This window comes from Lampetra fluviatilis, chromosome 62 (genome assembly GCF_964198595.1).
Source record: "Lampetra fluviatilis chromosome 62, kcLamFluv1.1, whole genome shotgun sequence".
Classification (NCBI taxonomy): domain Eukaryota; kingdom Metazoa; phylum Chordata; class Hyperoartia; order Petromyzontiformes; family Petromyzontidae; genus Lampetra; species Lampetra fluviatilis.
In genome coordinates, this window is record NC_136336.1 from 215082 (window position 1) to 230073 (window position 14992).

The 14992-nt window shown below is 44.3% G+C and overlaps 1 protein-coding gene across 4 annotated transcripts in view; it reads right to left on the reverse strand.

The window, feature by feature from the left end:
• Positions 1-14992, reverse strand: part of LOC144951463 (SWI/SNF complex subunit SMARCC2-like) — a 111218-nt gene that overhangs the window by 25364 nt on the left and 70862 nt on the right. For all 4 annotated transcript variants that reach the window (XM_078881755.1, XM_078881756.1, XM_078881753.1 and 1 more), the window contains 2 exons: positions 4444-4560; positions 2878-3019 (listed from right to left, as the gene is read on the reverse strand). In XM_078881755.1, the coding sequence (XP_078737881.1) occupies positions 2878-3019; positions 4444-4560 (259 nt within the window). The remainder of the gene's footprint in view (positions 1-2877; positions 3020-4443; positions 4561-14992) is intronic.

Consider the following 14992-nt stretch of genomic DNA (forward strand, 5'->3'; position numbering starts at 1 on the left):
GCGCCTAGAATAACTTAGTAGGCCAATCCTTGAGTGGCAATCCTTGCCACAGCAATTGCAAGTGAATGCGGTGGCAGCTCCAAAGGTGTTTGTTGCTTTTTCTTTACGTCGCTCCCTCTTGGTCTGCCAAGCAGTGTGTCTTTTCCCCTCGCCTCTCCTTAGGCCTGTTTTCACAGCCTGCTGCCAGTTGAGTCGGTTGCCGGCAGTTTTCTCCCAGTCATTTGGGTTGATGTCGCAGCTCCTCATGTCCCGTTTACAGACATCTTTAAAGCGCAGGACTGGGCGACCAGTGACCCGTATGCCTGATGCTAGCTCGCCGTACAAGACATCCTTGGGTATTCTGCCATCCTGCATGCGGCGCACGTGTCCAAGCCATCTCAGGCGCCTATGACTGAGTAGAGAGTAAATGCTGGGAATGTTGGCCAGGTTGAGGACTGAGGTGTTGGGAACGCGATCTTGCCATCTGATACCGAAGATGCGCCTGAGACATCGGAGGTGGAATGTGTTTAGTCGATGTTCTTGATGGGCGTATGTTGTCCAGGACTCAGACCCATAGAGGAGGGTGCTAAGGACGCAGGCACTTTGGTGTTGAGCGTTAGGGATTTGTTACACTCTTTTGGTCAACCTGAACATATCTGTGGACGCCTTCCCAATGTGCTTGTCAATCTCTGTGACAAGGGACAAATTGCAGGTGATGGTGGAACCTAAGTAGGTAAAGTTCTGAACGACTTCCAGGGTGTAGCTACCAATGTTTATGGAAGGAGTGTCTCTGACATCCTGGCCCATGACATTGGTCTTTTTCAGACTGATTGTCAGGCCAAAGTTGTTGCAGGCATTGGCAAGGTGGTCGATGAGTGTCTGCAGACCTTGTTCTGTGAGCTGTCAGCGAGGCAACATCAGCAAATAAAAGTTCTCTGATGAGGCCTTTGTGGACTTTGGTTTTGGATCTGAGACGGCCAAGATTGAAGAGTTTGCCATCAGATCTTGTATGGAGAAAGACTCCCCTCTTCTGCTGTCCCAAAGGCATGTGTGAGCATAAGTGAGAAAAAGAGGGCAAACAGTGTTGGGGCAAGCACGCACCCCTGCTTTACACCGCTGTGTATGGGAAATTCCTCTGAGGTGGTGCCGCTGTGCTGTATTGTTCCTTTCATGTTGTCATGGAAAGAGGAGATGACTGCCAGCAGCTTCGATGGGCAGCCGATCACTTTGATGAGTTTGAAGAGGCCTCCTCTACTGATGAGGTCAAAGGCTTTTTAAGATCAATGAATGCCAAGTACAGGGGCATTCTCTGTTCTCGGCATTTCTCCTGTAGCTGATGCAAGGAGAAGAGCATGTCAATTGTGGACCTTCCTGCTCTGAAGCCACACTGAGCCTCAGGATACACCCTCTCAGCTAGTATCTGTAACCTGCTGAGGACCACACGGGCAAAGGTTTTCCCCACGATGCCCAGCAGGGAGATGCCACGGTAGTTATTGCAGTTCCCACAGTCACCCTTGTTTTTATATAGGGTGATGATGTAAGTCTCTAATGTCTTGAGGCATTGCTCCTTCTTCCCAGCACTAGCAGATAAGTTCATAGAGTTTTGTGAGGACGGCGGGTTTCGCACATTTCAGTACCTCAGGTGTGATGCCGTCCTGTCCCGGGGACTTGTCGCTGGCTAGTGAGTCGATGGCGTTGTCCAGTTCCTTCAAGGTTGGTACATTGTCCAGTTCGTGTATCGTTGGTAAGGGCTTTACAGCAGCAAGGGCAGCTTTTGACACACTGTTGTCTCGTGAGTAGAGCTCTGAGTAGTGTTCTACCCACCTGGCCATTTGCTCTTGTTTATCAGTGATGATGGCCCCTGTGCTGGATTTAAGAGGGGCAGTCTCCCTGATGTTTGGACCAAAGGCTGTCTTGATACCTTCATACATGGCACGGATATTGCCAGTGTCAGAGGCGAGTTGGATCCTACTGCTGAGGTTCACCCAGTAGTTGTTGGCGCAGCATCTGGCGGTCGTTTGAGCTGCACTGCAGGCAGCTTTCAGAGCCCTTAATGATCCTGTACTTGGGACCTGCTTGTACTTCAGGAGCGCCTCAAACCAGTCTGTGTTCGCCTTGTCTGCTTACGGAAGGTATTGATGGCTGCATTGAAGATGGCGTCTCTGATGTATGTCCACTTTGTCTCCACGCTTCCATCTGGTGTGTCATGTAGGGACTGATCAAGGCTGTGTTGGAATGATTGAGTGAGCTCTGGGAGGGAGGTCTTGGCAGAGTTGATGCGTAGGTAGCGCTTTCGTTTGAGGCAGTGTATCTTTTTTGGGCCTAGTCTGACCTTGCTGGATACCAGCGAGTGATCGGTGTCACAGACTGCACTGTGGTAGCTGCGTGTGATGAGTACTGAGTTGAGGAGGGCTCATCGGGTGATGACGAGGTCCAGTTGGTGCCAATTAAGAGACCTTGGATGTCTCCATGATACTTTATGACATGGTTTAGTGAGAAAGAATCAGTTTGTGATACAGAGATTGTGGTATGAACAAAGCTCCAGTAGTCTTTGGCCACTGGCATTCATCTTTCCAATGCCGTGATAGCCAAGGCATGCGGGCCACGCGTTGTGGTCAGCCCCAACCCTTGCATTGAAGTCTCCCAACAGAAACATGCTCAGAGCTGGGGATTTTGCTAATAATATTGTGAAGTTCTTCATAGAACTGGTCATGAATCTCCGGAAGTGAGTAGAGTGTTGGGGCGTAGACACTCAGGATGTTTTCATGGCCAGAAGCAGTGAGCAGTCTCATGAGCAGAATCCGCTTGGAGCCTGAAGTCGGTGGTTCTATCATGCCAAGGAGTGTGTTTTTGACGGCGAACCCAACACACATATGCCATTATGTGCGAGACACTCACCCAGGGCAGCCTTGGCCGCTGCGGAGGCCACGCGTGGGTCCACAACGGAAGCCAGAAACGCCACCGTGCTCATGATAGGATTCCCTGAGCGGCTGAATGGAACCGGCTGATAGGCCAGCGGACCCATGGATGCTTCGGACTCCTGTTGGAATGGAGGCATCATCATCACCACCACCACCACCTGAACAACAACACTAACGTGGCAGCTGTTCAACGGAAAAGCATCGCTCGATATTGCTTCGGTAAACTTAAGTGTACACTGTGGTGGTGAGTTATTTATGCAGCAGTCCTTTTCCCCAACCTTACTTCACTGTAGTATGTACACATGAATGTATGTTGAACTTCTTTCGATCCATACATAGCCAACCGTGCTAATTGGAGGTGCGGAAGAATGACAATAAACTCTACACAAAAAACAGTTCTAGAGAAATTAGTTTTCAATCTAGATGATGTAAAAGTGCATAGCTCCAGTGGCTTCCTAATATGGGAAGAAAGAGCCTTCCAGACTGCTGCAAAAGCGCATCTGAAAGCGCACGATGTGGTGACTGTCTTTGTCTGATGGCTCGCCAAAAGTAGCTGTGAGGATGATCAAAGTTTGCGTGATGTCAAACAACCAGAATGACTGACACTGCGTGGGCAGACTTTCAGTGAATTGACAAGCGGCTGTATATTAATCATTATTGTTAACGTGTTCGACAATCCTTCTTCAGAGTAGAGGGCGGAAAGACTGACTTGTACAACTGACAGACTTAGCCCAACTGACGTGCTTTCAAAATGTTACATGAAGACTACAGAACTGCTCACGGGCAATGGGATGACTGCACGCCCTGGGAGTAGAGGAATGACATTTTTTTAGTTTTTTTTACATCCTGGAAAACTTTCACTCAGCTCAAACCGTGTGTATGTTTTGACCTCGGTGAAATTTGAAATTACATTTAAACCACTCATATTTTTTGAGACACCTCAATGTAAAAAATGTAAGTGATCTCCAATTCTAAGTTTATTAATCTTTCTGCTCTCACAACTCTGACACATTCGCCATTCATAATCAAAGTGCATTTAAGAGTATTTGGCTGCTATAAACTTCCACATAAGCTACTTTATTGAGCTACCATTTGTGGCCAAGTTGCTTCTGAAAAAGAGCTTTTTAGCTCAGTGGGCCTGACCTGGTAAAATAAAAAATTGTTTAGTTTAGTAATACAGAATGTGTTTTTTTTCCATCATGAAACTGTGTGAATTATGAATTGAATTAGTTTTTATTTGATATCATCTAAGATACTCTAGTTCTTTCGGTAAAGTCACGTAGGTAGAAAAATAAAAAAATGTATACCTATGTGACTTTACCGAAAGAACCAAAGAGGATGGATTCCTGCAGTCACGAAAGCTTCAAATCAAGATCATCTAAGATGTCAACCCTAGATCTGAATAACATAATCTTGTGTGATTGCTGGACCAAGTTCTTTGACAAGAGCATTGAGCCCGGAGCCGCTCATCTGCACGACGAATAAAAACTTTGCCACCCAGCAGAGTTGGTGAAGCTCTCAAGGGGGCATGCAGGGGACTTGCCTCCAGGTAGGGGTCTTCGATGGGTAGCCGCAGGAAGTGAAGGATGCACTCATCTTGAGTGCGGCTGCCCACGTGCTCCGACACTTTGTTCCAGTCATCCGTGTACAGGTCCAGTGCCTTGGTCCAAGAAAAGCATTCACTTAAATTTAAAGTACTTGCCACACAATGGGGATCGTGGTCTTACAATGTTGTAATAAGATGACAATACAGTTTATATGTACACAGCGTACAAATGTGATAGCATATCAAGGAACTGTATAAAAATAGGGGGATTTTATGCATCAAGTGGACGGAGAGATAAGTATGATTTTGGAAGGGGGGGAGATCCTGGCAAAGTTTGGAGATGATGGTATCGTGAGGTGTGACTGAAGACATTTTATAAACAAGACACAGTCACGGGTAGATGAGAAAAAAAAGTGTTGGGGCCTGGATATTGAACACATATCTAGGAGAGAATTCCAGGGTATTAGGGCCTCTGCAGAGAAATGACTTCCATTGGGTGAAGGTTGTGTGGTGACTTTGATAGAAGGCCTTGGTGTTTGTAGCGGAGGGCACATGACCGGGATGATCATGATGAGAGGGAAGGAAGAAGCAAGCAGATGTGAGTCCATTGAGGATCTTCAAAATACTGAGGATGGATATTGGAGTTGATTTAGAAATTGATTGGAAAGCCATGAGAGAGATTCCATGATTTAGGTAACTGGGTCTTGTTTAGGAGTGGGGGTGAGAGGTCTGGCAATGGCACTGCGGATCAGTTGGGGATGAGGGACTTGGGGAGGCCAGAGGAGAGTTACAGCAGTCGATTCAATACGTAATGAACACAGGAATAAAGCTAGATGAAGTTGCTACATCACATTGATAATCATATTCAATCTTGATTTCAAGCTTTCATGACTGCAGGAATCCATACTCTTTGGTTCTTTCGGTAAAGTCACGTAGGTATAAAATAAAATAAATCATGAAGTTTCGGGCGCAACACAAGCGTCCGTCATCAGGTGGGAAAGCATGGTCTGCTGCTGCTGAGGCAGACTGTTTTAAAAGGTTTGAAATGGGTGTAGCCCAAGGGCCATAAAAAAGTGGGCGGGGCTAGTGATGTTAACGTGATAAATTAGCATGTTAATGTAAGAACGGAGAGTCGCCTCCTGGACCAGGGCACAAAAGTGGCTATGTTAATGTGAGAGATTAGCATGTTAATGTAAGATCGAAGAGTGGTGCAATCCAAAGGCATGAGAGTGCAATCCAAAGGACATGTAAGCATGAGAGTGCAATCCAAAGGCATGAGAGTGCAATGCAAAGGACATGTGAGAGATCTAAGAGAGAGACACAGAGAGTCGGAAATAACAGCTCAGATAGTAAACTGAATCATATACAGTTTAACACGTAGGCTTTCACGACCAATATCATCCATAATAGAGGTTTTTGGGTTAGATGGCGTAAATATATAAATGTGTCGTTAAAACCCGCCACCACCCGACACAGCCAACTAGTAAGGGTTCATATTTTTGGGTCTTTCGGTAAAGTCACATAGATAGGTTCAAAGAAAATAATAAAAAAATAACACAAAACTACGATGTTTCGTAACACAAGCGGTTGTCTTCAGGAAAAGGGGGGTTTGCTTCCAAGGGAAACTGTTTATAAGGGTTTGAAATGGGCGTAGGCCAAATGTCAGCAGCCAATGATAATGTAAGTGTTCGGCAGCGAGCCCAGCAGTGGTTCGTTTTCCACCAATCAAAGGGCTGCCAGGTGAAAATTAGCATGTTAAAGGGAGATTAGCATTATGACTTAAGTCATTATGACTTAAGTCATAATTGGCTATGATGTTCCCATCCTACCACCTTCCGATGTTAGTTGTGCTTTATGCCCATTTCAAACTTGCGCTTTCACAGTCACTTCGCGCGCCGACCCCTTGTGGTTGCGGGCTCTGTGATCTTCCATTAACATTGTTAGAGTGAGGGGGACATTTTGACACAAAACGCTGACGTAAATTCTTCTAAATGTCATGTAGCCCCCACCCCAATGCGTGCAGTTACTGCTATAGAGTCCCTACATATTATTTTGTTTTATTTGCGATTTTGTGCTGCTTTCGATTATTAATTGATTCAATAGCGCGGCGCTGGACCGTACCAACTCTTAAGCGTTCGGTGGGGGGATGGCTTTTACCAAGTCGGTCGGAGTGAGGGGGACATTTTCACACAAAACACTGAGGTTAATTCTTCAAAATGTCATGTACCCCTACTCTTTGGTTCTTTCGGAAAAGTCACGTAGGTACCCTGCTATAGAGTCCCTACATTAATATTATATAGCGCTTCGATAGTAATTATTGTAACGCGGGCGGGGGGAGTGGCCCAGCCCACAGCCTGCCAGGGAGTCACCTCGGCCGGCTGCACAATCTAGGCGAGGCCGCGGGTTCTGCACGGGACTAGGCCTCACCACGGTAATGTTAAATACAATTTTATTGCGTCTTTCGCTAAACTTATGTACATAGAAAAATTATATTAAAATAATTGGTTTGGAAATATAATAAATCATATTGTTTGTGTGCAGACAACTCTTTTTTCTTTCGCTAACCTCACGGAGATAGAAACCTATTATTTAATTCACCTTGTAAATAATAAATTACTTTTTTTTGCGTGCAGACAAATATTACTTAATTATCTTGCTTCTTTTGCTAAACGCATGTACATAAAAATATATAATTTACATAACCTTGGAAAAATGTACGTAATATGGTTTGTGTGCACAAAAATATTATTTCATTTTCTACTTTCGCTAAACTTACGTATATTCAAACAAATTTTTTTAATAATCACCTTGAATTTATACGAATAATTATGTTTGTGTGCAGACAACTCATTTTTTTACAATTTACTTGCTTTTTTTATGTGTGTGCCAATGTCCTTGTGTCCATGTGAGTCCATCTGCGTGTCAGCGACGGTCGCTTTGTGTGTGTGTGCGCGAGTCTATGCGTCTGTGTGTGCGTCGATCTTTGTGTGTCAGTTTATTGCCCGATGATGCTGGATGCAATTACCAGCGAAACGTCGTACTCAAATTGTAAATGTTGTGGCTTCAACACACCGGTGGGCTAAAGCAGTGAACTATTTGTCTTTTGTCAACGTGACACTGTTTTACTGATTGGCCGTGTCGGGTGGTGGAGGGTTACGACACATTTATAAATAACGCGATCTAAACCCAAAAACGTTGATTATGGATCTTTGTGTGTGTCGATGTGTATGTGTAAGTCCAAGTGTGTGCGTAAGTCCATGTGTGTGCGAGTCAATGTGTGTCAGTCGATGTGTCTGTCAGTCGATGTGTGTGTGTGAGTTCATGTGTGTGTCAGTGTCGATGTGTATGTGTGCGAGTCCATGTGTCCATGTAAGTCGATGTTTATGTGCTTGTAAGTCGATGTGTGCGTGTGAGTCGATGTGTCTTTGGGTGTAGGGCGTTGTGTGTGTCAGTCTGAGTATGTGTGTGTGAGTCTGTGTGTGTAAGTCGATGTGTGTATGTGTGTAAGTCGCTGTGTTTGTGTGTGTGTGGGTCGATGTCTGTAAGTGTGTGTAAGTCGATGTGCGTGTCTGTCTTTTTGACCCGGACAACGCCGGGTACTTCCCGCTAGTATTACAATAAAAATGTGTGGCTACATTCAAGTTTTGGGGATTACGGCATCACAAAAGGCATACCTCCAAATCCTATGAAAAAAATACTATATCCATGGCTCTTCCATGAACTGTATACAAATAGGTCCAGGAGCAAATATGCTGACTGTAGGTTGTTCAGTTGTTTATTAGGGTGCCGCAGTGGCGAGATGTTAACTCCCTTGCCTGGCATGCGGGAGGTCATGGGTTTGATCACAACCCTGACGCCTGTATATTTGGAGTTTGCGTGTCTCTCTCCCCATGGTCTCGTGGATTTTTCTTCGGGTCCTCCAGTTTTCACGTCCACATTTAGAATCAACATCACGCATTTATATTATTTGGCTACTGCAATACATTTCCATATGATAAGCCACTTCCTTGAGCTGTCATTTCTGGCTAGGTCGCTTCTGAGAAAAAGGAGCCTTAACTGGATATATATTTATAATACTCTGTAATAAAGTCTCCTAGACCACATTTCATTGGATCCACTCCCTTGTCCTGTATGCTAAAGCAGCCAAACTCACACGGATAGTGGAGGCTGCAAGTCCCTTTTGGAAATCCACCTCCAGGAACTCCAAAATATGGGGCACGGGGAATTTTCTGAGATTAATTTCCCATTTCAAACAGAAAACTAAGACACCCCTCCTCCACCACCCACTGGTGCTAAATTGATATTAAAAGGTCGCAAGATTAGCTGCAGCTAGCAATAACTCACATGACTTAGGAGTCAGGCCTGGTTTCATGGAACGTTTCTGCTCAAGATTCACGAAGCAAGCTTGAAGAGGGAAATGTCTGTACAGTAAGTCCTCGTTAAACGCGCTAGTAGTAGATGCATTCTGAAAAAAGTGCCGCGTTAAGTGTTAAAAAATGTTTTGCCATGAATAATGTAATAATAATACATCTTCTTGGTTCTTTCGGTAAAGTCACGTAGAAGGGAAGTAATAAAATAATAAAAATAAAACATAATAAAACAATTGTTTTATTATGTTTTATTTTTATTATTTAAAACATAATAAAACAATTGTTTTATTATGTTTTATTTTTATTATTTTATTACTTCCCTTCTACGTGACTTTACCGAAAGAACCAAGAAGATGAATCCCTGCAGTCACGAAAGCTTTAAATCGAAATAATAATACAGTTTGGTGACATACGATGTACGCACCTCCAATTAGCAGTTGGCTACGTACTGTGCAAAATAAAGTCAACGTACATGTAAGATGGCGGGACAAATAACCGAGGGTACGTCAACACGTTGCTGTATCATTCCGCTCAACCGCACAGATCAAGAAAGTACCGTATTTTCTCGCATATAACCCGCGGGGAATACCACTTTTTACAAACAAAACAAGACCCTGCGGGGTATATGGAGGTGCGGGCTATCCCAAAAATATTTTACACTTGTGACATGTCATAACTTGTTTAATGTTTTCATGGTAGGACTATCCACTATGCAACACTTACCTTTGACTAAAGCACTGCTGAATAAACCACTCACACTAAAATTGCACATGTTATCACGTTTTAAATTATTCGAATTATTTGTACAATGAAACGACAATGATTGAAGTGGGCGCACTTTGTTTACCGTAATACCTTCAGTGGCTGTAGGGGGGTGCGAAAGTTTCAGCTGAGGCTATGGATTGCACAATAGAAAGGGCCTTAACAAGCATCTACAGACGCGGAATCATAATTGTTGAGTCCCTTAGGCTGCTGCTATTAGCTGAGCACTATACAGTCGCGACCATGAGCTTTGTTTCAAACTTCCAATGGCTTTGTTGCCAGGAGGCAAGTGCGTTACCGTAGTGCCTATATTGTCTGTGCAGTGCGCAATCTACCAGTGCTAAAACTGTACAGGGGTAACTACTGGTCCAGTAGCTGTAATATGATGAGGTCGAATGCTGGTAAGCCTAACAGTATGCTTACTTACGGTACTTATCTATCAGTTATGTGTTAATTATTTATTGGATATTTACTTGTTACTTATTTACTGTTTTAAGTTCACTCGTTTCTGGTTAGTTTGTTTTCTTTGTGCACGTTATGATTTTAATGTTAACAATTGATAGTGGAATGTATTACAGATGTAAACTTTGTATTAATATTATGGAATTAAGCTGCGGTAACGACGTTCAAGATATGAATGCATGCGGGGTATATGGAGGTGCGGGGTATATGGAGGTGCGGGGTATATGGAGGTGCGGGCTATCTGAAATTTTGATTTAAAGCTTTCGTGACTGCAGGAATCCATACGCTTTGGTTCTTTCGGTAAGTCACGTAGGTAGAAAAAAACAATCACGTTTCGATAGCAACACAAGCCATCGTCTTCAGGTGAAAATCGCGACAGCCGTGAGCAGCACGATGTCTGGCAGCAGACATTAGTGCTGCTCGCAGCAGACATCGCGGCTGTCGCGATTTTCACCTGAAGACGATGGCTTGTGTTGCTATCGAAACGTTGTGATTTATTTTGTTTTATTTCTACCTACGTGACTTACCGAAAGAACCAAAGAGTATCTGAAATTTGTTTTTACACAAAACGCTATTTTTGCAGGGTATATGTGTCTGCAGGTTAAATGCGTATGCAGGCTATATGCGGGAAAATACGGTAGTAGGTCGTCGACCGCTCAGAAACCGCTTTACAATGGGGGTGCATGTTCCACGTAGTAACGGTACGTGTTCTGCAGAAAAAGCTAATCTCTGCACCGTTTCCTCAAAGAGCCGACGGGGTAGGGGCACCGCGGTGGGGAGATATTAACTACCTCGCCTGCTCCTTCAGTTTTTCCCTCCACATTTAGAATCAACATGCGTTTAGAATATTGGCTGTTATACATTTCCACAGGATAAGCCACTTTGTTGAGCTATCATTTGTGATAGCCAAGTTGCTTCTGAAAAAAGATATATAGCTCATTGGGCCCTACCTGGTAAAATAAAGTTTTTTTAGAGACCACTCGTGGGGATCAAGAAAATGTCGACCGAGCCAACCCAACCCCATTCCAACCCAATCCCATCTCATCCACCTTCCAACCCATTCCAACACAACTCAACCCATTCCAATCCATCCAATCTGAACCCAACCAAAACCCAACCCCATCCCAACCCAAACCGCCTTGCAGTTCACAAGCTTTGCGAGGTGACTGCTTGAACAGGCTAGGAAGCTGACAACAGAAAAGTGAGTCCCCGCCACAAGGTGACGCTACCTCGGGAAAGTCCTGACAGCTTACAGCCACCACCCCAGGGCCTGGAGAACTATCCAAATTGTCCGGTGCTCGAGCCAGTTTACAGCGTACTGCCGTTCCACATTACTCATCTTTACGATGGACAGACAGAACTTGGTCTTTCTTGTCATACTGATCCTCTTGATTTGACAGTCAATGTCCAACCCCACAGATATTCTTCAACTACACTACAGTGCAGGAGATGCCTTAGGACAAGGTTCCACATACACCCTCTCCAAAGGGATCTCCTCTCCCAGTGATCCGCGGTGTCTCAGAACTACGAGGTTCAGATTAAGGTGCACGTGCCCTGGTGGTCGCATGAGAGAAGCCTCTTCAAAGGCTGCCCCTTGGGGTTTCGTTGATTCGTCATTCATCGTCTCCACTGATGCCTCAAATCTTGAGCTTTGATCTGCAGCCCATGGTGATAATCGCCTGTGTGAGGTCACCTGTGGTTAATGACACGTATAATTGTGCACTCTGCTAATAGCAACGTGAAGCCAGGTGCGTTTTTTATTTTAAGTGAATGCAATGGTGACCAGAGATAGGACCCCAAGCCCCACGTGCACTGTAGCGTATAGGGCCACACCTCCAATATAGATTTGAGCGTACTCCGTGCTGAGAGATTGAGCTGCGGTGTTGCGACGTGGAGAGTGTGCATCTGGTCGCTATTGCAGATATGCAATTTCCCTTCAGAAGAACACTTTGCAGGAAAGTTTTGTCGTTTCACAAACCTCTTGGGCTCGGCTGTTGTGGAGTCACCCACTTCTCCGGGAGGACAGAACATCGTCGTCTCCAAACTTTATTATTTTTATTGTTGTCTATTTAGCCGGCCCGTCCCCCTCGTTAGGATCCACAGGAGGAGGAGGGACAGGGCAGACTGGCTGCAGTGGCAAGATGGAATTTTTAAACAGTCCATTTCTCTTTGCCTCATTTCTTCTCGTCAAGGCTCGGAGACTATGCCTCGACAAAAAACTCGCAAGTCGCCAGCGGCCACCGCGTTGGAGAAGTCTAAATGTGCCTCCAAAATGGGACCACAAGCAGTGCGAACACTGACAAAGAACTTCCAGCCCGACATAAATACAACTACGAAATTAAAGCGCATTTCTAAAACGAATATCCTTTCGAGAAATGCAAACGATGATGTCCTGTCGCGGTGACGGCCGGTTCTGGTTCGCACGTGTGCACTGGCGGGGTTGGTCACGTGGTGTGCTTGCGCTAACATGTTCAAATTTAGAGTAAGCTATAAAAACATCTAAATTTGTATGTTTTAATCATTTTCTTACAAAATGTACATACATGTTGGACTTCTTTTTCACCGTATGTAGCCAACCGTGTTAATCGGTGTGGGGGAAGGAAAACAAACTAAACATGAAAAGCAGATCTAAAGAAATGAAAAATGTTTAATCACTTAATTGTTTATTTGCTGTATGAGGACAAACTGGAGCGACCAGTGTGCTGAGTGGTCACTGGCGAATTGCTCAGTCACCCCTCTCCCAACGTTCGTAATTCATTAAACATTTATTGATTTTCGATGCGTCTAGTGACCAGGTCTAGCTTAGTGCAATGCGTTGCCATCTGTAGTAGGTCGCCATCAGTTTCGTAAGTAATACAATTCCTTGCACAACTTGTCAGAGATCAATGAGGTCATGTGTAACGTTTGCAAGGGGTGAGCTGGACACCCAAAGAGTAGATTTTTTTGCTCAGTCAGTGTGGTTGCAGATACATTTATAATACGTGAGCTTTGGGCTAAGACACCAGAGCACACAATGTCACTGCATTTTTTTTTCATCACTGCAGCAATGCGCACAATGGTTCACGAGGGCCTCACTGGAATGACAATGCAAGGCGTGCGTGTGGTGCTGGCTGGGTTTGGTGGGTGGGGGCTGCAGAGAATGCCTCTGGCTGAGGACTCGGCAGCTCAAGCGTGCGAGCGGCCAGACAGAGAGAAAAACCAAACTAGGTCACCATCACGTTTGTGAAAAAATCCGGCTTGTCTCGCAGGCCCTCGGGGTTATTAACTTGCACATGGATGCGATTGTTATTCAAACATAAGCGGCGTGCGTGATGGATTACTGCACTTATACAAATGAAGGGGGCATTTCCCTGACCTATATTTTAGATTTATGCACAAAGATAACATTGTAACCTGGATTTTTTAATTCAGCATTTTTTTTTGTCGTTCAACCAAACTGCATATATTTTTTGACAGTAAATAATACATTAGTGCATTAAATATAAATTAACTTGCAGATGCAGACCTAGGCTCAATTATGATTGTAATTTCGGCTAACAATGCTGCCACTGTAATTATAATCGATCCTAGGTATGATTTTGCATGTAAAAGCAAATCAGCTTATAAATGTATTTATGTTCGCATGATAAAACTGTGCACGTAGAATCAGCTGCTTCGTAATAGGTGTGGGAGTGGCATAAGTGAACTGTCTGCAACATGCATGCTAAAGATCCAACGACATTTACTCAGTGGTAGGCCACTGTTATTTCTAATATCCTAATTTGAACTGTTTTTATTTCTATTTAGCTCTTTCAAAATAATACAGCAAAATGGTTATTTGTTTTTTTACCCTTCTATCTGGCAACAAAACTGACACCTTTTTACAAGGAGTCATGTTTGCATAGACCGCAATACCTGCAGTCATAATACAAACAAAAGACATAACTCTGATAATGTGCACTGTCCTTGAAGTTGATTGGTCCACACCCGAGACAACCCATGTGAGACTAGGCTCTAAGGAAAGCTGTTATCAGAGTTATGTCTTTTGTTTGTATTATGACTGCAGGTATTGCGGTCTATGCAAACATGACTCCTTGTAAAAAGGTGTCAGTTTTGTTGCCAGATAGAAGGGTAAAAAAACAATTATATTTTTACTGGCAAATGAGGTTCCCATGGAGCAAAATGGTTGTCACAACTTCCTGCTTGGCAAATGCTGTTTCAGAGAAACGCTTGTGCACACAAAAAGACAACGATCCCCCACCGAGCCCGGATAATGGTGGTGGCTCGAGCTTTTACTAACCACCCGCCGTTGATGCCAACAAGACGCGGCACAGCCACCGATCACCAAGCTGATTTTAACTACGTATGTGTGTGCGAATGTTGAGTTTATTTCGCACCGTACGTAGCCAACCATGATAATGGGAGGTGCAAAATACAATTTTGTACAAGGAACACATTTTCGGGCCGGGTAATGCTTTGATAAAACTAGACCAGGTTTAGATACAAATTGCCAATGAAAAGGAATTCAACTTAGGATTTTAGGATTGTTTCAGTCTGCTTAACGCACCACCACTCCATGTGCACAAAGGAGACAAAAACACACCACTTACCACTGCCCACATTGTGCACGCGACAGAACCTAATGTATAGTGTAGTACGAGCTTTTTTTTACAACCCTTCGGCAAAGGTTTCCTATTAGAGTAGCTGCTGCAGCTGGGCCAAGCGTGTTAGCTTGGTTTGGAATGGAAACAGGAAAAAATAATATGCTATTTATTTTTAATACCCAACAAGCACGCAGCAGAGGTAGGCTTTGTCTACGTTGTCTAACTCACGCGGGACTGGTTGCAAGCTTTCATGCTTTTCTGTCACTTTATACGCATAGTCAGCCACACCTCAATCCCTGGGAAACCACCAAAAAGGATAAATGTCACGATTCACCCCCCGCACCGTTTGATGAAATGCCACAATTTTTG